Genomic DNA, 25,956 nt, shown 5'->3' on the forward strand with positions numbered 1-25,956 from the left:
AAAGAGGCAATAAATGATGCAAACTTGCAAACAACAATGCCAAAATGGCACTAGATCCCTCACCCAAGTCATGTTTAAATTGTGAAATGAGACAAGAAAAGCATGTTGCTTATCAAGTGAATATTAAGCATTTGACAGGGTATGACCAGATTTGCCCTGAAGAACACAATTTGAACATACCTTTAAGAGAACGGTGTTATGATGTGACATGCCAAACATAAGACTTATGAAAGTATTGTGTATCTTAAACAAGAGGCCCATGAGGGCCTGAATCACTCTACTGGCTGGAATCAATAGGGCTCAAGCCCTTGATAGTATGAACAATCTGAGTAAGTTTTAAATAAACAGACCCAAAATGGGAAATTTATCTCATAAACAACAAGAAACGTAAAATTTAAACTTCAAATGGCTCCTTTTCAACAAAAAGTTGAACAAATTTTCTTCACTCTCAATGGGGTTCTGGCCCTTGATGATATAAAACATCCGTTGAAGTTTCAAAAGGATAGAACTTTATATGTAAACAAACAAGAAATGTGTTTGTCGGAAACACTATGTCCCCTTCTGCGCAGCTTTGTATTTTTTTTTTACCTTTGACTTTGAAGGATGACCTTGACCTTTCACCACTCAAAATGTGCAGCTCCATGAGATACACATGCATGCCAAATATGAAGTTGCTGTCTTCAATATTGCAAAAGTTATGGCAAAATATAAAAGATTTTCATTTTTTTCTCAAATTCAAGGGGAGATAATTCTGGACTTATAACTTTGATATTGCTCATTTTCAATAGGGTTTGACTCATCATTCAGATAAAGACACTGTGCAAGTTGGAAAATGATTGGATGCAAACTGTGGACTTTATTGCGTAAACAAGCCTTATTTCACAAAGTTCTCAAATTAAAGGGGAGATAATTCTGGACCTTTTACTCTGATGTAATCCATTTTCAATAGGGATCGAGTCCTCATTAATATAAAGACACTGAACAAGTTTGAAAAGAATCGGATGAAAACTGTGGACTTTATCGCGTAAACAAGAAAAAGTCTAACGACGGAAACCACGCCATGACATAAGCTCTACAGGCCTTCGGCCAGTAGAGCTTATAAAAATGGGACCCGGGGGCATGAGAAGTTTTGACTCCAGCCATATGATTTGACATAACTTTGTTGAGGACCACAAACTAATGTCAAATACCAAATAACAAAGTTATGGGTATTGTGGATTCAGAAAATGTTTTAAGTTATTTTGCTACCAAAGTGAATACATGAATCACAAATGTGGCCCCTGGACCCAGTTGTTCGTACACTGGGTCATTTTATCCCCTTGGTTAGAGCTAACCGGGGATTAAAGTTATCCAAGCTGGGTAACTAACCAGGCTGGATAAATGCGTTGCTGGAAATATTTACCCAGGCTGGATAACTATCCATGTTGGGTAAATTTATCCACTGGTTAACTTTCACACATATCCCATAATCCATTGTTAAAGCAAAATGGCCGACTTGTTGTCAAGCCAGACGTTGAATTCTATAAATATGGATACGGCAGCGAAAAAGTGAAAAAGAGGGACAAATTATATGGCCTCTGAACTTTCAGTTTTGGAGGAGGAGTTTGCCGAGAACGGTTCCTTATTGGAAAGTAATCTTTCTGATAAGATTACCCATGCAAAACTAAAACAATGTTGGCAACAAATCGCCGATAAAGTGAATTCGATCATAAAATAAAATAAATAAAAGAAAAGTGGCGTCAAAAGGTGAAAAAAGGCGAAAAAAGAATTTAGTGAATATAAGAAAGAGTCCGCGAAAACGGGTGGCGGAAGACCCCCAAGTGACCCGCCGTCCACATCATCTAGAATTATAGAGTAATCAAGCGCGGATCAGTCACAAAACGGTTCACCCTACAAGTCCAAGGGGAAGACATACCATCAATTATTGACAGTCCCATAAAGTGCCTGGGCAAGTGGTTTGATTCGAGTCTTAGTGACAAAGCAAACGTAGAGCGCATCAGATCACAGCTCCAGGAAGGGCTGAAACAAATCGACAAATCCGCTTTACCAGGAAAGTTCAAGGCCTGGCTCTTCCAGAATGCACTTCTCCCAAGACTGATGTGGCCCCTTATGCTATATGAAATACCTACATCCTCTGTCGAATGCTTGGAGAGAAAGATCAGCAGACACCTGCGCCGATGGCTGGGAATACCACCAAGCTTTACCAGCATTGGATTGTATGGGCGATCGAACCAGCTACAACTCCCGCTATCATCACTAGTGGAGGAGTTCAAAGTTGCAAAGACACGACTGGTAGTGACGCTCAAGCAATCGCAGGACAGTTCAATCCGAAATGCTGGGATTGAAACTAGGACAGGGAGAAAGTGGTCAGCAAGCCAAGCAGTCGAACAGGCCGAGAAAAGACTCCAGCAAAAAGACATTGTCGGCATCACAGCTGTAGGCAGACAGGTGCTAGGAAGCTCTAAGATAACATTATGGAGCTCTGCTGGAAACATGGAAAGGAGGAGAATGGTGCAAGATGAAGTCAGAGCAGCAGAAGAAGAAGACAAAAGAGCAAAAGCTGTGGCTATGGGTGCCCAAGGTGCGTGGACGAAGTGGACGACAGAAAGAAAACTGACCTGGGCTGATATTTGGAGCTACGAACCACTGAGGATAGCGTTCCTGCTCAGATCAGTCTATGACCTGCTACCGTCACCCTCAAACCTGCACAGATGGGGTCTACAGGACCACCCCAAGTGCCAATTGTGTGACAAGACAGGAACCATGGAACATATTCTGTCATCGTGTACCACAGCCCTCACCCAAGGACGCTACAGGTGGAGACACGACAGTGTTCTTCAGGATCTCGCTGACAAGTTGGAGTGCGAGAGAACCAAGAAGAGGCCCAGACAGAAACCCCAAATGATTCAGTTCGTGAAGGAAGGACAAAAGGCGCCTAAAAAACTGCAGCCTACCAGTTCTGTATTAGATGAATCTGATCAGTGGGAAATGTCTGTTGACCTGAAGCAAAAGCTAGTGTTCCCGAACATTATTCAGACAACATTAAGGCCTGATATTGTGTTGTGGTCCACTAAAGATAAGTGTCTGATCATGGTTGAACTGACAGTCCCTTGGGAATCTCGTTGTGAAGAGGCCTTCGAACGGAAAAAGGCCAAGTATACATACCTGCAAGAACAGTGCAGAGAGAAAGGATGGTGAGTGTGGCTCTACCCTGTTGAAATCGGCACTAGAGGATTCCTAGCAGTCGCTGTGGAGAATGTTCAGTGCCTTGGGCATCAAAGGAGCAGACAGGAAGAGAGCAGTGGGCAAACTGAGCCTAGCAGCAGAAAGGGCATCCAGTTGGTTGCGGATGAAGAGAGAGGAGAGGAGCTGGAAGCCTACCACCAACACGTAGTGTCTGATCAACACTGCGGGCCCGCCGCATGGAGAGTGTCCTGTGATTAAAGGGCCGAAACACTTGTTGATAGGCGGTTCTCAGCTGATGATGTTGGTGGTTTTAGCAGTACAGAACTGTATCTCACTCACCCAAAAAAATAAGGGTTGATAGGGCGACATTTCTATATAATTCTAAGATGGCCCAATCATACTTCTGATACTGTGAAACCATTATTATTCGTCCGACATTATTTTTCGCGTTTTTCGTCCTTCGACCGATGGACGAATTCAAGATCCTAACGAACAATCATGTCCCATATTTGAAACAAATAAGACTGAATTACCGTAGGCATGAGGCATTTAAATCCAGCGTAATCCACGCATATACACACCGCTCGAAATTAACACTCGCACACTCGCAAAATGCGAGAAAAAAAGATTGCAAGGTAAGTTATAAGCCACTAGTATTTTTTGCATATAAAGAAATAGTGAAAAAAAAACGAGTTATATTGCTTTAATGCGTTCGACGGCGTGAACGCTAAACCGTAGGTCAATTTTTTGAACGTCCGAATACCCATATGCGGAAGCGCGCAACTTGTTTGTTGACTGGTATACTTATAATACAGATACACAGATGGTATTGATACAAAGAACATGAAACAGTCGACTATTCACACTCAAGTTAAATCCGGTTTTGACACAAAGGGGTGTTCATTATACAGTGTACTGACAACTGACATTTCCTGTAAAATGCGAATGCAATAAGGCTGTATCGAATGCGTCGACTTTGTTTAGGTATAATAGTGTTGATTAGCGCTAATTGTTAACAACTTTATTACCCATTGTGTGTATTGTGTTTTTCAGGGGTGTTGCAGATTATACAGCCTACACGCGGCGAATCCGGATTAAAGACAATACTATTAAACGCAATTAAAATATGACAATGTGTGAAATATATTATGCGCTTTGTTACAAATTAATAAAGAACATTTTGATTTGTGTTTGGTTGTTTGGTTTCAAATATTTACGATGCAAAACGCTTGAAACTTTAATGAAATATGACCAAAATAATTTGCTTACGCTAATTATAACCCATAATGTTCGCACCTTCTCTAATTGGCGCCAATAAAGGTAAGATTGTAATCAGTTTGACCGTGATAGTAATGGAAAAAGACTAATTGGCAATTGGCTTCGTTGTTTAAAACACTTGTTAACGATTATTCAGTCCAACTTATCCGCTAATCATAACAAAGAACGTGTCAATGACATAAAATGATAAGGGACAGTTACTATCACCTAAAATAACAGACTTGCTAATTGGCATATGCCAAACAAGGCCCACCTCCTGCAAGTGACTACCAAGTGCTGCACCTCTCTTTCCCCAGCACAATGTTTTCGCAACCGCGTATTACATGTATTACAAACAAATCGGACGTTTTTTGTTTTGTTTTTTCAAAACCAGAAATGGACGAATTTAAGAGCGGACGAAATAGTCATTTTTATGAAAAGGGCGAAATTTTGTGCCGACGAAAATAAATGGTTTCACAGTAAAGTAATCCAGTTTAACACATTGCTTTAAAAACAGTTAGTTTTTGGCTGTAAAATTGAATTCATGTGGCCAAAAAAATTCTGATCGACACAAAATTACGATCGGTCGGGTTAGTGAAAAAAAACAATTTTTTTAGGCCTAATCTTTTAATGCATTTATTTTACAGGAGGGATGACCTAAAGGCATTACAGAAGCAGTACTTTGTAAGTAAATTGAGGCTGCATGATGAAAAGATGAAACTGATTGCAGCGAAGATGGAAATGGTGAAGAACCAGGGGGAGTTCTACCGGAACATGACTAATGTACTAGCGCAGACCAGAAAGATGACGGAAAATGAACAATAGTACGCTTTTAATGAACTTGTATGCATTATGCGACGGTTAGTTCTTTTTATGTGATAAAAAACCACTGTCACTGGTAACTGTTGTTCTGTTTGAATACACATATATATATAAATGGTAGTACAACTTAAGTTTGTTTGTTTGCTTTTCATGTTTGCTTTCTATTCATGTGCACATTTCAGCGTGAAAAATTAGTTGTTGGCGATATGGTCTCGTATGCCACGACCATCCTGGTGTCCGATGTATGCCGGGGTTTCCACGTAACGCAGTTTGTCTTCAGGAAGTACTTTCGACTCACCCCATAGTTTGGCAAGATTGTGAAGTACAGCACACGCTATAATCACCTTGCTACATTTCTCTGGTTTCAGTCTTATCTGGATGAATGTAACATAAATAAGATTGATAATGGCGATCAAGTAGAACACGTTGAAAAATTTGAACATATGGTTTTCCAATAAAACTTGATGCAATACATCATCACACATTTTGCACATAAAGGAAATATCACTTATGAATAAAGAATTATTTTATGTGAGGCTTAGACAATGTCTCTGCGTTTAAGATATAATTTTAAATAAAAAATGTATTAATAAATTACACAAACAATAAGAGTACGAAAGTAAATAATATTAAAATACACCAAATAATAAGAACACTAACTTGAATGAATATATGGTTTCGTTTAACATTTCGTATTAGCAAGAATGATAAATACAAATCATTTTTATCACGCATACACACGGAATAGCTCATGTGTCCCATAACTCATATATAGTTAATTTAATGAAAACTATCGCAAGCAGGGACGCTTATTCGAAAGATAATTGCAAATATAGAAGCTATTATAAGTACAGAAATAATTTTCATTTTTCTGAAATCTTGTGCTAAAATTTATCCGGAAATCTTGAAGGAAATCGCACTTGCTAGGTATTCATAATTATGACCACCAGCCCAGCTCATTTGCGCCAGAAACGGGTGCCGAAATGGGATGGTTAATGGGTTAAGAGGGAACACAACTACTACGCTAGCCAGAGTCAGTAGAATCCCGGTACAGACAGGAATAAAACAAAGAACGGCTACTTCTAAAATTATTGGAGTGCGGCTCCATGGGCAAGGTTCAGTCGCCTTTGTACCTATAACACCGTGTTCACATCGTCAGTACCATTATGTTTATCGGATAAAATATGTTAGCATACAGTTAACTACAGATCGCCCATACCTCAGCGTGAAGGATGTGAAAGCGTCTCTTCCAAACATCAAAGAGGCGCTCAATGCAGCATCATGTGTTGCTTTGACAGTCATTGTACCGTTCTTGCACAGCGTTTAGGTACGGTGTCAGCAGGAACGTGCGACACGGGTACCCACTGTCACCAAGAAGAACACCATTTTCCAAACCTGCAAAATGGTATTAATATATTGGTGAAACAAAGCCCCAAACCGATTATCGCTTTTTTACAATACACGCTACATGCTAGAGACAACAGCAAATTACTCTTAAAGCAATGGGCGAAATGAGGGTTTCACTCGCATACTTCCGTGATGCCGATCTAAATACGCTCCTATCGCTGAATTTCTGAAGACATGGGCATCGTGTGCAGCTCCCGGCCACCCTGCATTGATGCTGGTGATTAGACCTTAAAATATAGCAGAAACCAACAAATTAAAATATTTTTTGGCGTAGCTGTTTAACATCACATTTGACCTTTCAGGACCTTCACAGAAAGCGAATAGAGTTTAAAAGAAATTTCCCACCAGTAGGCCCGAATGAATTAAATCAAATTTAACATTGGTCAATTTGATAGAAAGTCCCATTAAACATTGACCACACAGCATTTCAAAATAGGGGCCGTCCATAAAGTTTGTCACGCTCCAGGTGGGGGAGAGTGGGTGTAAGAGAGTTTGACAGTTTGTAACATGGTGGTGGTGGGGGGTCAGGCCATGTGTGATGCCACACATTTATTAAGTACAATTTGAAAATAATTTTCAAAAAAAATGTTAAACATTTTAATTAGTTTTATGTCAAAATAAGACAAATTGCTTATCTCCTGAATGTGTTGTACGATTTTTAGGACCCCGAAGGAAGGCATATACTGATCGCACTGTCAGTCAGTCCGTCCGTCTGTCTGTCCGTCACACTTTGCGTATAGGTTTCGAAAAATGCTCATAACTTCTATGTCGCATCAGATGTAACATTCATATTTGGTATTCATGTGTATATGGACAAGGCCTTTCCATACGCACACATATTTTGACCCCTGTGACCTTGACCTTGAATTTAGGGTTCGCGTTTAGGTTTCGAAATCTGCGCTTAGGTTTCAAAAAATGCTCATAACTTCTATCAAAGCGTTTATAAGGGGCATATGTCATCCTATGGTGACAGCTCTTATAGGCACCTTGGCTGGGCCGGCTTATTCAATAGGCACCACCTCCACGCAGATTGCATTATTAAATGATGAAATAATGTATTGGACTGTTCAATTTTTTAGTTAGTAAAGTGTTGAAAGAAGATCTAAATGATAATTTCGCTGTTACTAGAGGTTAACACATGGATAAATATTCATACTGCCCACCGTAACAACCCTACAGTCATAAAAGCCTGAGCCCAAAGGCTCGCGGGTTGTTATGATTGTTAGAAATGCGAGTAAATGCCAGACCTCATATTGTTGATAAACTTGTGAAAAGTTCTTTTAAGTGAAATTAAATTTGAATACGGTTTTATAGTGAATTGCGTTTTAGGTTCAATTTGAAATACGCATTAATTAAAAAAAAGTATTTTTTCAAAAGTGTGAGTTTGTGACATACTTTTGGGGTGGGTGTCCAAGATTTTGTGACAGTTTGTGACAGGGGAGGGGGGGGGGGGGGGTAAAAATGATCAAAAAAGCCTGACATACTTTATGGACGGCCCCTGGACAGAATACATTGAACGCATTCAGGATTCCTAACATCTCTCTTTGTAGAGGCGTTGCTAGTGTTTCTCGGCCGTGTAGGATCAATAATTAGAACATCGCAAGCTATAAATAGGACAGCATATTCTGAGAAAAAGATTAAATAATAGTTTAAAAACGTTAATTTTAAATCAGTTATATTCAATCCATTATATGTTTATAAATCAATCAAACAACTATGTATTTTTTGTATTGTATTTGACATTTGTCGTGATTCTGTAAATAAATTGCGAATGAAAACGTGTATAATTAACCTTTAACGCAATCATAAGTGTAAAGAAAAAGAATTACTTCGAACATGCCATTTGTAAACGTTATAGCTACCATGGTATATAAATAGTATAGAAACACATGCGTCGATACTCATTGTGTATATATATTAAATTTATTCATTTATCAGTTTAAACGTCGTAGCATGTGTTGCAGATTAAATAAAGCAACAAGAGGATTTTTTATACAAATAAACGGTGTAAATCGAATAGCATTGCCCATTTAAAATACGTGTGTGAACGATGTCACATTATTAGGGGAAGCAATATATCACAGCCTTTCAGGACGGGCCTCAAATTCTATTTATAGATGTGTTGAAAAAATTGTCCTAGATACTTACCTCGGCTGTCACATATCACTTGCACACTGATGCTATGGAAGTTTTTCCGGTTAACATAGTCTCTCTCAGCAGGGGAGCCTGGAGACAGTATGCGGACAAGTGTGCCATCAATGCATCCTATAACGCAGGGAAAACCATGCATATTGTAAAAGGCATGTTGTTCCCTCCGTATGACTTCAGCTGTCATTGGAAATGTGATGAACCGATTTTTGGATTTTTGAGGGAGCACAGCTGGCTGACAACGGAGTTTACCACTCTGGAAACAGTACCTTTATCTACACAGAAAGTGTCGCCCACAGTCTGCATAAAATTTTCTGATGCCAGGTACCTTAATGTAATCAATGCCTGTTTCTTGACAGAAAGTGCGTTGGAACGCTGTGTTGATCTTTCGATGTTTTTGCCAATTAAATCATTAAATTCTATCAATATTTTCATTTGAAAACCTATAACAGCTCCGCATTTCATCATCATTTAACTCAATATTCAAAGAATGTTGGCGATTCTTACGTGGATTCAGATACAAATAAAATTCGGCCATTTTGTTTGTTTACATGGATAAATTTTAACCAACCTTTATACCAGGGTTAAATTTATTCAGAAAAAACGCTGGATAGATTTAACCAAAATGATGCAACAACACTTACCCAAAAAAAATAACCCTGGGTTAAATTTATCCGACATTTATCCCAGGGTTAAAATTTACCCAGGTTTCGAACAACTGGGTCCTGGTGCATTGCAAGTTTTCGACCAAGGGGCATGATTTCAACAAACTTTATAGAGGACTACCACATGATGAAAAATACTGAACAAAAAGCTCTGGTTGGACAAATGTTAGAGTGCCAATAGTCTATATTAACAAGAAACATGGCAATGACACAAAACCACATTTTCAATGTTTAAATTTAACTAAATAATTGTTCAATCCAAAACATGGTCTGCATGTAAGCTACATATAAAATTTCTGCCTAATTCCTCCATCAGAACTAAAGCAGAAAACTTATTTTTTTATTTTAAGTAACCATGACTTTAAATGGTCCCAAATAAAATCCTAAGCCGGATCTGCATGTAAGATACCAGCATACAAAATACTAAATGTACCAACAATATCTTCATAAAAATCAAGCCAGATAGCAGAAACAATTTTTCTATTTTTAAGAAACAGTGACCTAGCATTATGTCAAAGTGGTCCCAGGTGGAATCCCAAGTCATTGAGCAGAAACAGTACAATATTTGGGTTACAATGACCTTCACCTTTATGCCACTGGCCCTAAATTAACTTCCATGCTAGGTCTGCATATGAATAATCTACACACACCGTACTCCATTGTTTTTATTTTTAGTATCACTGACCTTGATCTTCACCAGACAAAGCTCCAAAACAATCATAAGTTAGGTCTCCATGCAGGCTTGTGGTATCCAAAGATTTATCAAGATTGGTCTATGCAAACTTATGTTATTGACTGGAAACTACCTCTTCGATGTTTTCTATTGTAAGTAACAGTGACCTTTACCCAACTTGCCCCAAAGCTATCCCAATATAAGTCTCCATTGCAAGCTTGCTATATCCAAAGTTCATCAAGATTGGTCAATCCAAACTAAAGTTTTTGACCGAATACTATGTGTTTGACTCCAATCCCCCCCCCCCCCCATCTGCCAGACCGCAGTAACACGTAAAATAACCACAATTGTCAACCTTTTTGAAAACTTGTATAAAAATGTGAAAATATGAGATATGGCTTGTTTTGACCCCAAAGAAATGCTACATACTTCATTAATTATCAAAAAACAATATTACAAACATAAAATTAGAACTCTGAACCTTGTAGTTGTAGTTCCAGGGGAGATTTGTTTCTTTAAAAATCTAGTGTTTCTCTGGTAACGATAATATGCAGTTGATTGGAACTCATTGAACATTTCCCACCTGAGCAACATATCTCTGAAGTTATATCAAATTTGGTAGTTAAAGAGAACAAGATGGGAAACAATCAACAGATACATTGATGCAACCGCATACAGAAATCACGGTATCCCAATAGCTAACCATGAACATGTTGTGCATGGTTGAACAAAGAAGGAACATGAAACAAACAGTAAACTACTCTACAATACAGTTTTTATAGGATAACTACATAACTACACTACAAAACCTACACTACGTCTTTTTTTGGTATTTTTGTGTTGTTTTTTTTCTTTTTTTTGGTGAAGCGTTGCTTCATATATATTTTTTGTACTTTTTTTGGTGAAGCATGTGCTTCATTTTTCGTTTTTTTTGTAAATAATAAAAACCATACTTATCCTCCACCCATACTTGTTTACTGGAACAAGTGTCTGAACCTTGGGTGGTTCTTGTTAATGTGAATCTTGGCTGAGGGAGCAGCCTCATTCTCATACTCCTCCAGTGGCCGTTTCCTAGCAACTGAACACCTCACAGAGGATTGTGGGTAAGAGCTGGGGCCCCATCTGGTAGCAGGTGAAGGGCCAGGTATAATCCTCTGGACAGGGGTGGTCCAGGCACTCACAGATGACTGCAGTGCAGGCTGGGTTGGCATGACAACTGGCCTATCAACCACACTAGACTGGAGGCAGGGCTTGGGAGCACACCAAGTGACTTGCTGCTTAGCAACCACACTGGACTGCATCAATGGATAAGATGCAGACCCAGGTTTTGTCAAATGAATCTGACCTAAAACATGCAATTTTTATATTTATGAAAAGAAATATTTAACTTAATGTTTATAAAATGGAAAAATATATGGCAGGCAAACATTAAATATTTAATAAAAGATAGTTTGTTAAGTATTTTACATAATAAGTTCATAAATAATAAGTGCCCCTGTACAAATTTCTGGCTTGCACACTAATAGTGGTTTTCGTTTGCATCAACCTACAGTCATTGTTCAAACACTGATAACCAAAACATTTACATAGATTTCACAATAAATTTTTTGTTGTATCAACCATGTAATAGAATACTTAACTATGTATTCTTACCAGTGCTGGATGGAGCCTTGATGTTCAGGCTACTAGCCTCCCTCTCCCACTGATCCATCTGCCTCTGCATTGCAGCACTCACACTGAAAGGGGGCAATCATTGGATACACATCATTTTACATGTGTAAGGGAGATAATCATGAATAATACAGCAGCAGGAACACTGAAAGGGGAGGGAATCATTTGATTCACACTATGTATACCCATGTGTAAATTATGTTATATACATTAGAACTCACACTGGAAGGGTAGGTTATTATTTCATTTAAAATCATAAACCATGATTATATTGCAATTCCATTAAAATGGATGCTGGAATTCATCCTAGTCAAGCAAGAAGCATAGCGTTTTGGAGTAAATGATGGTTCTGATGATGGTAGCCTTCATATATTATTTGATTCATTTGACATATGTAAGGGAGATAATCATGAACAATACAGCATCTGGCACACTGAAAGGGGAGGGAATCATTTGATTCACATCACATATACCAAGTGGTAAATTATGTTATATTAAACAGAGGGCACACTTACAGGGAAAAAATAATATTTGATTCATTTGACACATGTAAGTGAGATATATATTAAATGAATTATTAAACAGCGGGCATACTTACAGGGAAGAAATATTATTTGATGCATTTGACATATATAAGGGAGATAATCATCAGGGATGGAAATTAGTGGTTGCCTGTGAGCCCGGGCCAGTACATTTAGGCCAGGGCAACTCAAATTCAAAAGTTAGTAGTCCGGCTGGGCAACTTGCTTTTTAAGCTTGAAACAATTCAATGCATTTTACTCCTATAAATATGAGGTCGATTTACATCGACAGATTACGTCTAATTATTTGGACTAAGTGCATTTAAACATTTAATGAAATTGGCGACTGTGATTTAATAATTAGTTTAATAAAATTCATTTATCAAAGCCAATGAAATGATTTAACTCAGACTTATATTATGACATAATACACAGAAAGTTTGTCAATTAAGCAATATTGTTGTTTTACTTATCTTTTATTTTATTTAAAGAAATTCTTATATACACATGACCCTACATGTACATCGTACTGGGCCAGTGATTTTTTTTGCTTAAAATTACAGTCGAAATTTGGCTGCTTCCCAATCACAAAAATCAACATTTTTTCCCAAAAATCAGACCAAAATTTCCCCCAAAAAAGCCCAATTTCAAATTATTTTTTTTTTTCGGCGTAAGCTGTATTAAGCCAGCTTTTCACCCTGACTTGACCTTTGTAAGTGTCCAATAATACTCAAATAAAATTTCCCGCGGCTAGGTTCGAATGAATACACTTTATTAATTCCATTGGCTGATTTGAGTATAACACCAGAACATTGGAAACATATCCGCGTCTTTGTAACACTGTTTTACTGCATGAAACAATTTTATCTCTAATGAAAAGGCTCAATAGATAGAACAGTTTTACAATCAATTTTCGACATAAATACAGTTTGTGCGTTCACCTTTTATTTTCAGTGAATTACCAGCGCAAAAGCGTTTATACTAAAGGCTATGTTGTCATATTTAGTACTTACTTACATTGCATTTCAACCCGCGAGGTTTCGGGTCAATTCGCGGCCAATTGTGAAAGTCGGAGTTTATATACAGTTCATCACCGGAGTTCGCAGAAGGGGTTGCGATCATTGTGTTACACCAGTCTTACTGACAATAACATAGTGACTGTAATGCATTGCATTCCAATCCGCAAGGTATCAAGGTCAGTTTGCGGTCAGTTGCAGAAATCTTTATATAAACGCCGTCTGGTAAACTTTGTGCACTTGAAGTCTGTTTTGATCAGAAAGATACTAAATAAAGATATTCGGCGATATTAATGAGGTATGTCAATCATCGATTTTTAATATGGTTTCAACATTTGCATGATAAGGACCAATTTTGATAAAATTAATTAGAAATATTTATCCATTTAGACCAGTTTATTAAGCATGAGCACAATAATTCACCATACGATAATTATGCAATAAAATAAGATTCGAGTATTGCCGGCTGACCTATATGCACTCGTTTATTTTCATGTTTCTTGTGTTTTTCTATTCTGTAAATATAGATATCTGAGTAATAATATCACATAAAGCAAAATAAGCCACGAAATCTGGCGCAACACCCCGTAATTGATTTGCTTATGATGTAGCTAAGAACTGTGCAGAAAAAATGCATCCGCTACTTTTTATCTCATAGAGATAACTTTTGATCGTTCATAAACATCGACCACAATCAACGCCGTATATCTTTTTTAAAGATATTTCTTGTTTAAAGAAAGAAGTCTCTTATGACATCCTACAAAATATATAACATTAATTTAGTCCTTTTTGTTGATAAATAGTTCCCAAATATGCCACTTTTATCGATTAAAAAGTCCCTATTTGACCAGACTCCTTTTCCCAAAATGGCTAGAAAAAACCCTGAACATGCACTTAAAAACCAGTCTGTTTCTTTACATCATATTTATAATGCCAATGTCATGGTTTATCGCGCTATTTTTCCCAATTTCATGGTTTATCGCGCTAATTTTCCCAATTCAAAAGGCACAGGCTGTAACTAATAAAAGCAAAAAAATCACTGCTGGGCTCGTTAGTCTTTAGCTGGGCAACCAATATACTAAAGATGGTTGCCCGTTTGGGCAACCAATTGTAAAACGTTTCCATCCCTGATCATGAATAATACAGAAGATGCAGGCACACTGAAAGGGGAGGGAATCATTTGATTCACATCTAATATACCAGGGGGTAAATTCTGTAAAATATATTAGAACTCACACAGGAAGGGTAGGTTATCATTTGATTTACAACCATAAACCCATGATTATATTGCAGATGCATTTAGACCTGTATCCTGGAATTCATCACAGTAAAACAAAAAGCATATCTTATTGGAGTAAATGATGGTTCTGATAACGGTAGCCTGCATAAAATAAGTAACCTTAAAGACCACTTACTAGCACCCCCAAAGCTCTGGCAGTTCAGCTGGGACATGGTTCTCAAACTGTGAAGGTTTCACTTGACCACAGAAACTTGGTTTGGGATTGGCCAATGGACTGGACAGTTTGTCAGCTGTAACCATGGAAACAGGCTGGGGCTTCTTGATGAGGCTCAGTGTGACCTGTCCAAGACCTGGAAAAGTATGACAAAGTATGAGGTTTAACCTGCAAAATTGTAAATTTCTGGAAAAAAATCAAACTGAAAACTATAAATTGATAGTGCACAAAATAAAAACATTCTAAGATAAAGTCCCCGAATAATCAGTGTTACATTGAGATGGCCTGGCATGAAAGGCAGTTGTGGAGTTTTTCTTGACTTAGCTCTTAAATAGTCAAGTTCAAGCCTGTAAAAGTCTTCATTGGATGACAAAATCTTAGTATTCAGTGGTATGAAGTTAACAATAGGATTAACATGGGGAGTTTAGCGCAAAGTCAAGTGAGTTCTAATAATTGAAGTGAATCGATGTATACTAACGTAGAACTAGAAATATAAACACTGCCAGGATGATTTTTGTATTTGTACAAAGAGGGCTTAACACTATTCCGGTCCAATAACATCATGAACAACTTATATTCACAGCTACCTTTGTCACTATTTCCCCTGAGTTTTGGGGTCACAGGAACAAAGTCCTCAGGTTTCTCTGAAGCCCAGGACTCAAGTTGTCTTTCCATATCATCACTCAGACTAAGAAGGGAACAAAGGGAGACAGAAGGTACAGAGAGTGAATACAAGAATGTTAAATAAATAGAAATATTAGTAGCAGATAATTAAATGTTCAGAGAAAAGACATAGAACATCTGACAATGGTAGTGAACATAGCTATAAAACAACCAGACATCAAAATACAGTTTGAAGCCACAATAATGTATTCTGCAAGTGCTAAATGTTTCTTAAAAACAGGCAACAAGTGTATAAATTAAATATGTACTTTCAATGACTGATAGAGTTCTCAATATAAAAACAGACACTTACTGAGTTCCCCACAGCTCTGGTGTCTCTTTGGGCTCATGACCCCCTGCCTCCACAGCTGGTTTAGCCAGACTGCAGTCACTTTCATCATCTAGTGATAATTCACTTCCAGTGCTGTACAGGACAGTGCTACTGCTAGAGGATATCTCACTCAGTGATGTGTTACTCCCAGTGCCACAGCTGCTTGCTATTGATGATCCACTGCCAGAGGTGGTTACCAAGGAGGTATCACTTTCACTGCTGTACTCATCCAGCACAATGAAATCTTCCCTGAATCTCTTGGGAGGAGAAGATCGTTCCTTGGACCTTGAGGCTTGGGATCTCTCTCTGTATCTACGAGACTCACTAGACCTCTCAGATCTGTCTGCCAGCTGAAGGGGTGCCGGGTCTGCTGACCTGTATCTCTCTTTTTGACTGGCTCTATCTGCAGGCCTACCACTGTAAGTGGTGGAATAACCAGGCCCTGGTCTTGGCTCAGACCTGACAGGCTGAAGATCAGCCTTGTACTCGTCAGAGCATGACCTTAGGCTCGGGTTGACCCACTTATAGGGGTTTGGTCTGTAGGTAAAGGGAGCAGTCCAGTTCGAGACCGGTCTCCTGACAGGCTGGCTTGGCCTGTACAGGTAACTGAAACAATTTAATACCAATTCAAATAGATCAACAAAAGCATACAACCTATGTATTTTTATAAAGACTTATAATGAACATATAAAAATGTCCAACATTCACAGAAAAATGTTTCTATATCAAATAAAATGCATTTTAAATATAGCAAACATATTGTTTAACCCATTAGTTTATTCAGTTATTGGTCCCTCTACAACAACAAAATTATATTTATAATAATTATTTTATTTTCATAAGGCTCAGATGAAAACATATTAAGATGCATTTATCATTACAAACTATTTTATAAAATATATTTTTAAAATACATTTCTTATTTTCAATATGGTCTCCTTATTTTTTTAAAAGACAACCAAACAAACAAACAAACAACATTTATATAAAATAAAGCTTTTGGAACTACACCAGTATACAAAATGTTTTGTTTACAGATTTATGTCTATGTACATTAGTGTACAAAAACGAATATCTTTTTTAAAAAAAATGTTAACACAAAACGCCTCAAAATGAGGGCTACTTTATAAGATAAATACATTCGTGTACAAAAACAGATATCTTTTATTTTTAAAGTGTTAACACCCAAAGGTTCAAAATATGGCCTACTTTAAAAGATTTATACAATTGGCTTAAATAAAAGTAAGCCATCAATTAAGATAAATTCCTTTATTTTCAATAGCAGAAGATCGAAATTGTGGAATAACCTTAATAGACTAAACTTAAAAAAACTCATTAAAAACTCTCAGTGTTATTAACACTACATGTTCAATATTGACACTAATTAAGTTTTACTCTTTCTATTATCTATACTCTAAGCGGGATTCTCACGGCTCAGCTATGATGATGATATTTCATTTATGCCCCTTGGCTTTTGTTTATAAACAAATCGGCTATTTGTACATTCGCTGCTCACCAAGGCGACCCGGGTTCAATACCCATTCATGGCAGCATGTGAGTTTGGTTGGTGGTCAACATTGGGACAGGAGGGTTCCCTCCAGGTACTCCGGATACCCTCCATAGCACAAGACCACACCAACATTGCAATATTTTGAAAGCAGGGGTGGCGAAATCAAATGTCCGAGTTGCCCGAGTCGTACGTTTGCTTGTCTGGGCAACTGATTTTTTTCAATTAAATTGTCCGTGGACAACCAGTCGGGTGGAGGAATACAAAAAAATACATTGTATTAAAGCCGTAATTAAGTTTTACAAAACCTGATGTTAACATGCGATTACATTGTCAGTGCTATTTGCGGAGCAATCAAGCTAAAATACGGGCACTCTCCTGCGCAGTGATCTCCCTTATTTTATAAGCGACCGGGAGCATGCCTTATTTTCAACATTCGGCCCACCTGTAAGACAGTGTAAAGACTGGTTCCTTTATTTTTATGCCCCCCTTCGAAGAAGAGGGGGTATATTGCTTTGCTCATGTCGGTCTGTCGGTCGGTCTGTCGGTCCGTCCGCCAGGAGGTTGTCAGACGATAACTCAAGAACGCTTGGGCCTAGGATCATGAAACTACATAGGTACATTGATCATGACTCGCAGATGACCCCTATTGTTTTTGAGGTCACTAGGTCAAAGGTCAAGGTCACTGTGACCAGAAATAGTAAAATGGTTTTTAAATGATAACTCAAGAACGCATACGCCTAGGATCATGAAACTTCATGGGTAGATTGATCATGATTTGCAGATGACCCCTATTGATTTTGAGGTCACTAGGTCAAAGGTCAAGGTCACGGTGACCCGAAAAAGTAAAATGATTTCCGGATGATAACTCAAGAACGCATACGCCTAGGATCATGAAACTTCATGGGTAGATTGATCATGACTCGCAGATGACCCCTATTGATTTTGAGGTCACTAGGTCAAAGGTCAAGGTCATGGTGACCCGAAATAGTAAAATGGTTTTCGGATGATAACTCAAGAACACATACGCCTAGGATCATGAAACTTCATAGGTAGATTGATCATGACTTGCAGATGACCCCTATTGATTTTGAGGTCACAAGGTCAAAGGTCAAGGTGACGGTGACCCGAAATGGTAAAATGATTTTCGAATGATAACTCAAGAACGCTTTTGCCTAGGATCATGACACTTTATAGGTACTTTGATCGTGACCCGCAGATGACCCCTATTGATTTTCAGGTCACTAGGTCAAAGGTCAAGGTCACAGTGACAAAAATGGTATTCACACAATGGCTGCCACTACAACGGACAGCCCATATGGGGGGCATGCATGTTTTACAAACAGCCCTTGTTACAATCAGACGGAAATAAAAGTATCGAACTAAGATAATCAAAACATGGTCTACCTTGTTATTTCAGAGGACTTCAATGGTAAAGATGGAAAAAAAATTTTTTTTAAATCTTCAACTTGTAAAGGAGCAGAAAGCCGAAGCTTTGAGCAGTCCACCCCCCAAAAAACTAACAATTTTAAAGATTATGAAAAAAATATGATCTAAATAAAAGCAAATTATTCTCATTTCGATTTATTCCACATTATTTTACATTAATCAATAAATGCGTTTATAATTTATATAAATATTAACGGACAAGTGTAGTTCATCAACGGACAAGTTAAATTTCCTAAATGGTTGTCCGTGGACAAGTATAGTTTTTTGAGATTTCGCCACCCCTGGAAAGTACAAAACAAATATCTAGACATTCCTGCTACAATTCAAAATTGGTCCCCCTTTCGTGAGTCCAGAAAGTTATTTAGGTAGGAATGCTGGGACACAATCTTGGTCCTCTCATAATGCAGCCTCAGGTGCGGATGGACCTCATAAACTTCAAAATACACACACATACTAATAAACCATGCAGGGATGCAAGAGGTTACAAAAACCATTCATGGGTTAACCTTTTGCCATAACCGGTTATTAAGAGGTAAATCGAAAAACCTTTAGTAATAAAAATGTTTAAGTATACGTTAAACTTGTCGAACCGCATACATGTACTCTTAATAGAAACAAACCTTATTTGATATTGCTTGCGCTGATAACATATCAGTTTCATAATACAAATGTATTATAACATTTATTCTAATAATTTTGTAGACATATGCTATTTTTGTATTTATTTTTCCTGCATTAAAGCATTTAATTCTTAAGTTATAAGAACTATAAAAAGTTTTATTTTCACGTGTAATTTTTTTTTTTTGGTCAGGCTCACAATAATGTTATTTCTTTGTTTGTTCTGTTTTATTTTTTTAACTAAAATTAACTTAATATAAAAATGTTTTTAAATAATTGTTAAACTAGTGAAACATTATCTCACAGTTCAAACAAATCAGCAAACATACATGTATATTCAAATCATGCACAAAAAACAGTGTTCATTTATTCAAGAAAATGACTTGTCCACTAGCTTGTGGCTGATTCGGTTGTGGTCTATTGCAGGTGTTAGGCCAACAGAGTGGTCGGACAAAAGCCGGTCGGAAAGCAGACGAGTCTGGTCAAGGTCACAGAATCCACTTGCTCGCTTCGGTCAGAGCTCCAGATAAGGATTTGTGAAATTAGTAACGGTACTGCCACTGACAGAAAGAAAAGGAGTAACGCTTAAAATCAATTAGTACCTGTACTACCATATCCAAAAATACAGGTAGTACTGTACTACCCGTGTTCTTGGATATTGAAGGGTGTATAACTGACTTTACAGAAACATTTGCAGCAATTATAATAAATATATGTAGCTTCTTAAACAGTTACTGTATTAGGTTTTCCATTTTGAATAATGATGCTAATACAACTACACATTAAAACTCATGACTAATACTATTTCTTCATTTTTGTTGACAATAAAACACAAGCCAACTAGTAAGCTAAGTAAATGAACACTTATTTCACCGTCTCATCCGTTTCCATCGTGTTATCTAACATTTTACGCCACCGATGCAATCAAATCGTTTAATATCGGGGCAACAATGTCTTTTTCTGGGTTTACAGATTTAATGTCAGGATGGCTAGAAGACACCGTATGTAGTCATTATATGACAACAAAGTGTTGTTTTGAGCCGCTTTTGTTCAAGCCGGCATTCAATTGCGCGCAAACATATCGTTTTTGACGGATTTACAAGTTACAGGAAATCACATGACAGAATAGACAATAATATATGAACCCAGTCGTTAGGTTAGAGACTAACAAATCACGCCGCGCTGACGCAGACGTATCGGTATGGCCAGATTTTTTTCATAAATGCGTAAAAAGGCTGTACGGCCCTTATCTGGAGCTCTGCTTCGGTCCAGGATTACATCGCATGGCGAAGGCGCCCCCTTGCTTACGAAAGGGGCATTGGGTCAGAGAGATAGTAAATGTACTTCCTCGGGGTTCGGTGGGACAGCTTGGGCACAGCGATCTAAGAGTATGTTGCATGGTGAAGGCGCCCCTCTTGCTTATGAAAGGGGCATTGGGTCTGAGAGATAGTTAATGTACTTCCTCGGGTGCGACAGGACGTCTGTGTCGGCACGACTCCTTCCGAGTGGGGCGTCATCCCAAAGGGAGAAAAGTGGGGGGAGTGTAGTGCCTGTGACCATCCGGTGACATCCCCGCATGCAGAGTTGGCATCCGGCTTGTGACACACACATGCTGCAGGGTTTTTTTTTGGCCCGATTTTAAAGCCGAAATTCGGCTATGTTCCCAAGTCCAAAAAGTACACCTTTTTCCCAAAATGTGGCAAAAAATTCCCAATTGCCAAAAAAAATAATATATATGTATATTTTTTATTTATTTTTTTTAGAAAGAAGTCTTATGTGTATTTTATCTCAATTTTAATTAAATTACATCTAACAAAGTATTATATGATTTTTTCTTTTAATTTGAATGATTATAAAGAGTTAAATCAAATTTAGTATTTCCCTAATCAGTGGACTTTTCGTGTGGGAAAAAAGGCAAATGAATTTATTTTCCCAATTTCATGAAAATGCCGATAAAATTCCCAATTCCAAAGCCATGGGCTATCTTCCCAAAAAGTGGAAAAAGAAGACTGTGCCGTCTGGTCATGCTGCATGATGTGGAGACGTGCGACCAATCCGATGGAAGCTGATGCCTGCCGGTATCGTTCTCGATGACCCCTGTCTCTTCCTACCCAGTCTGCTGACGTGAGCGACTGTGATGCCCTGAGGTAAGTATTTCCAGGAGGATAAGTGTTAGCCTGTTACAGTAGGTATTTGCCTGTGTATGTGAGCCTGTGATGGTAAGTATTAGCCTGTGACTGTGTGTGTTGCCCTGGAGGATTAGCCTGTGCGTGAGGTAAGTATTCTCAGGAGGATGAGTGGCGTGTAGCCGAGGATAGCAGACAAGTGTTTCCCTCGTTGTGTGTACAGCTGAGGACGATTTGTGCAATCCTGAAGGGTTTCCGATCAATGACCCGGTGAGTAGTACTAGTTAAGTATCGTTGTAAGTTGTTGTATCCTCCAATTATCTTGAGTCGAGCAATTAAGGAAACAAATAAAAGAATTTCTGAATAAATTCGAACAATGCCGCAATAAATGATGTACCTTTAAAGGTTTATTTCATTCCCGTTAAATCCATGTCAAAATTATTTATTTACAGCGTGTTTAACCACTAAAAGCTGATAGTTCCATACCAGTGCTCCAGCTAGGATTTTAAAAGAGCAGGGGGGGGGGCTTTTTTGTCAAAAGGGCACTTTGGACGCGCAGTATTTTGTCAAAAGGGCACTTTCCCGTCTTTCGAGCGTGCGGGCGTTTCTGGAATGCATCCTCTTGCATGTTAATTTATATGTTATTAATAATTGTTAGATATAAGTATTCCCATTATTATTAAACAATTCAAATACAATGTCTACAATGAGGAATAAATTAATTACAATGTATTGTAATAAGAGATTTATTAATTATCATAATTTTTATGTAAAAAAAATTAAGGGCGGGGGGGGGGGAAGGGCAGGGCGAGGTTCGGGAGGGCAGGGCGGGGCGCCCTTCAATTAAGGCCTAGCTGGAGCACTGCATACACGCCCGCAAATTACATACACTATGCGTGTTGTTTACCTTGAGTCGAGATGTCACATTCGAAAAGCGAGAGTACTCAATTGCATGAGGTCAACAAAACTTCGAAAATTCGATTCACTGAACACAATTATAGAAACTGAAAGATTACTTTAACTTTTTTATAATCTATTTACAATTTAACAAGTTTCTGTTTTATCGGTCGATCTTTTTTAGAGCAAAATTGACGCGAAAAAGTGCTCGCGAATTGGAAAAATAAACTGCTGCGCCATGAGCGCATGATACGCCCGTCGTTCGCCAATGAAGTAGTAAGGTAATAAATAACCCTTTGAATCATTTTTTTACTTCAGTTTATTTGTATTTGAATACATGGTTTATTTTATAAGTACATGAGCATGGAGCGCCGTCTCCTTGACATTCATACCATATCTTTTTTTGAGTATATGTATGCATTTCTTTAGAGGATATGGAGTTGAAGTAAACCTGTTATAGATATTTTGACCAATAATAAAAGAGAAATGTAGATGGGTAAGTGGTAGTGTACAATCGGAATAGAAAAAAGCTCACCTTGTTCAATGTTTCAGGGATACTAAAAAAAAAAAAATCCATCGAAGGATATTTGAGCTACAGTAGGACATTCAATGAAATCACGAAATTTTGACGAACAAAGTCCCATAACTCTGGAACGACAATTCAGAATTCCGTCAAAAACGAAAGGGGATCAGGGTTTATCAATATTAAGATTGTGTTGAAATTTGAAAAAAATCCATCGAAGGATATTTGAGCTACAGTAGGACATTCAATGAAATCACGAAATTTTGACGAACAAAGTCCCATAACTCTGGAACGACAATTCAGAATTCCGTCAAAAACGAAAGGGGATCAGGGTTTATCAATATTAAGATTGTGTTAAAATTTGAAGAAAATCTGTCAAAGGATATTTGACGTAACGTACGACATTAACAGACGGACGGACGCGGGGTATACTATGACGGGACGTATAAAAACAATGTTCGCAATTTGTTCAAATAAAACTTCGGCATATATGTTACTTTTAAAAGATTTGATAAAATTATCATCTAATCGGGACCAGGTTTATCCACTGAACGTGCGTATATCGTCATGTCAGCTATTTTCGCGATATGCGCACACAGATTTTTCCATGGAATATTTTCTGGGAATCTCGAAAAAGTAAAAAAAAATCTTTAAAATAAATCAAAGACATGAAAGTAATGTGTTTACCCTGGTACAGTGGAAGGCAATTAATGTGCAAGTCTAAGGAAGTGTACCAAAAAAATGCAAGGAATAGGTATAAATTTGGATTTTTTCAGTTGAAGTAAGATTTTGAAATGAAATTAAACTGTTTTTTTCCTTCTTTTAATTTTTATTCGTGTCTGTAATTATTTTCAAGCGTAATCATATTAATAAAACAAAATACTCGGAGCGCATGCATGTGACGTCATCACAAAAGCCGCGTAATTAATGTTAACAAAGTGATTGAAATAAGGTTATGCTCGAAATAAGTAAATCGCACGATAATCATGATAATAATTGTAGATGAAACCATAGTCCAAATAAACAGACTCCCAGAACCTTTGATAATTTTTGCTATGGCGGCTCTGGCAGTCCATATGCACCCCTTCATAAACATGGGTGCAGTTCAGCGCAGCGAATCCGTGCGCTTCACTAAACAGAGTTACAGACGTCGTTCGAGACAAATTGAGGAAAATAATGAATAAACTTCATAACCATGATAAATTTACCTGAATGGAAACCTAAGGATGTTATCCTTTGCATGCAGCTGATAAAAACACGACGATGTTTCAACACACTTTTCTCGCTGACATTGTTATGTTTAAATTTGAAACAGTGTATTCTGTATCGAATACCACATCGTTAGCGACTATTTGGCTTCAACACATAACGCGACATACAAAACATTGGTGTAATGCGACCTGACCTATATTGGGTCAATTTCCCAATATGGGGGATACAGCGTATAAAACAAAGCCTTAGTCAATACAAATCAATTATTTCTTGCTTTAATGGTACCATTTGGATGAGTTTGTGGTTTAGATAGGTAAATTTTAATAAACTCTTGCAGTTTCAGTGTTCATTAACCTTTGAATTGTTGATAACATTTTGCACCATGGACAAGAGCTGAGAGTTGAATTATTGCAACTTATGAAACCCACGCAGGCTTGGTGAAATTGCCGGTCCGCCTGTCCTGACCGGCAGATTTCCCTTTGGTCCGGCAGGTTTAACAAGAATGTCGGTCCTGGCGACCGGCAAAATGTGAAATGAATGCAAACAAATCAAATTTTTTTAAAGTTGAAAATTCGAAGAGCAAACCCTTCCTGCATCATGAAAATAAAATCACTCATTGTTTTGATGTTAGCAATAAGTTTGTTACGTACAATTAGCAAATCCAACTGTTTACACAACACCTACTTCAAACTCAGTCGTAAAATCGGCAACTGCGTTCTAACAAAAAAGATCTTGATAGCTTTGACATATTTTTCATTTTTCGAGTAGATAAGGACATTAAAATATTAATTTCTTTATAAAGCATGGCTTTAAAAGGTTGTTTATAAAAATATAAACAATGTTCTAGTGATATCTTTATAACATGCACTCATCATAGGTCTCCAAAAATGTCATCATTTTACATTGTACAAGTTAGTGTCCGTTAACTGCAATTTTATTCGAAAAGGAGATTGCTAAACTGTGTGACACTGAAGAAGATATCAAGACGAATTGATGAACACCAAAAAACTGTTATCTTATTAAGATAATGCACTGGCAGTGGTTTGTTGAGCTAAAATAAAGGGTTTATGTTAATGCACATAGTTGTGTTGTTTGTTTTTTTCGGTCCAGCTAAATTTTCTCTGGACCAGCACATTTTCTGAAATGCCTTTCCGGATGACCAGCATAGTTTTTCCAATTTCGCCAAGCCTGCCCACGAAGAGCTATCCGGAATAAACATTACAGTGTATATATGTTAAAAACTCTTTTTAAGCGCTAGTGTTGTAGTTTGTTGTTGTCTTTCCTTTTGTACATAATTTCGGGTCGTTATCGGCTTTGCAGCATACGATTTATTGTTTGGAACATTACCCCACCCACTTGTTGAAACAAAAAAGAGCTAAATTTCATTAAAATTCGACGAAATAATTCCTAAACAGTTAATAGTTTTGAAAAGGGTTTACTCACGAAGCTTTGGACACATTTCCGTCACTGAACACTTGTCCGTAACCCATTATTTTCGATAAATCTTAACAGACGTTAAATGTGCGCTTTCACAATTGTTGCAGCTCGTTGCTACTGAAGCTGTTGCTATGTCACGTGATCATTATATGATGCCAACGTATCATTTTGAGTGTTACTTTAGGCGACCAATCAGAATGCACCTTACAAAAACATTTAGGCGACGCAACAATGCGGCTCGTAATGGGCAACAACTAGTTTCCGGCGCGCGAATAGGTTTAATTAAAAAAAGAAAGAAGAAAAGACGTAACAACGGGGTAGTAATGTATACAAAGAACGCATGTGTTTAAGCGAAGTTATGTATATCTTACTGA

At 37.7% G+C, this 25,956-nt stretch overlaps 2 protein-coding genes across 6 annotated transcripts in view; both read right to left on the reverse strand.

Annotated features, from left to right (window-relative positions):
• Nucleotides 1-11,124, reverse strand: part of LOC127845477 (uncharacterized) — a 67,690-nt gene extending 56,566 nt beyond the window's left edge. For all 5 annotated transcript variants that reach the window (XR_008033234.1, XR_008033235.1, XR_008033233.1 and 2 more), the window contains exons 1-3: nucleotides 8,821-11,124; nucleotides 6,798-6,899; nucleotides 6,485-6,660 (exon numbers count right to left, since the gene is read on the reverse strand). Coding sequence is in view for 1 of the 5 variants with exons in the window: in XM_052376407.1 (XP_052232367.1) it covers nucleotides 6,485-6,567 (83 nt within the window). In the remaining 4 variants the exon portion in view is untranslated. The remainder of the gene's footprint in view (nucleotides 1-6,484; nucleotides 6,661-6,797; nucleotides 6,900-8,820) is intronic.
• Nucleotides 11,125-11,811: 687 nt separating this feature from the next.
• On the reverse strand, nucleotides 11,812-25,739 carry LOC127845479 (uncharacterized). The gene is made up of 4 exons (XM_052376413.1): nucleotides 25,589-25,739; nucleotides 15,797-16,420; nucleotides 14,782-14,956; nucleotides 11,812-11,894 (listed from the first exon to the last, which is right to left on the reverse strand). The coding sequence occupies exons 1-3, from the start codon at nucleotides 25,633-25,635 to the stop codon at nucleotides 14,893-14,895; spliced, it is 735 nt and encodes a 244-aa protein (XP_052232373.1). The 5' UTR covers nucleotides 25,636-25,739; the 3' UTR covers nucleotides 11,812-11,894; nucleotides 14,782-14,892.
• Between the last annotated feature and the right edge of the window lie 217 nt (nucleotides 25,740-25,956).

The sequence above is a fragment of the Dreissena polymorpha genome, chromosome 9, assembly GCF_020536995.1.
Source record: "Dreissena polymorpha isolate Duluth1 chromosome 9, UMN_Dpol_1.0, whole genome shotgun sequence".
Taxonomy (NCBI): domain Eukaryota; kingdom Metazoa; phylum Mollusca; class Bivalvia; order Myida; family Dreissenidae; genus Dreissena; species Dreissena polymorpha.

Coding starts and splice junctions, on each gene's coding strand:
- LOC127845479 (XM_052376413.1), bottom strand. CDS start 25,635: ATGGGTTACGGACAAGTGTTCAGTGACGGAAATGTGTCCAAAGCTTC. Junction 16,421..25,588: donor GGAAATGTGTCCAAAGCTTC/GTGAGTAAACCC, acceptor AAATTGTTTCAG/TTACCTGTACAGGCCAAGCC. Junction 14,957..15,796: donor CCAGAGCTGTGGGGAACTCA/GTAAGTGTCTGT, acceptor ATACTTTTCCAG/GTCTTGGACAGGTCACACTG.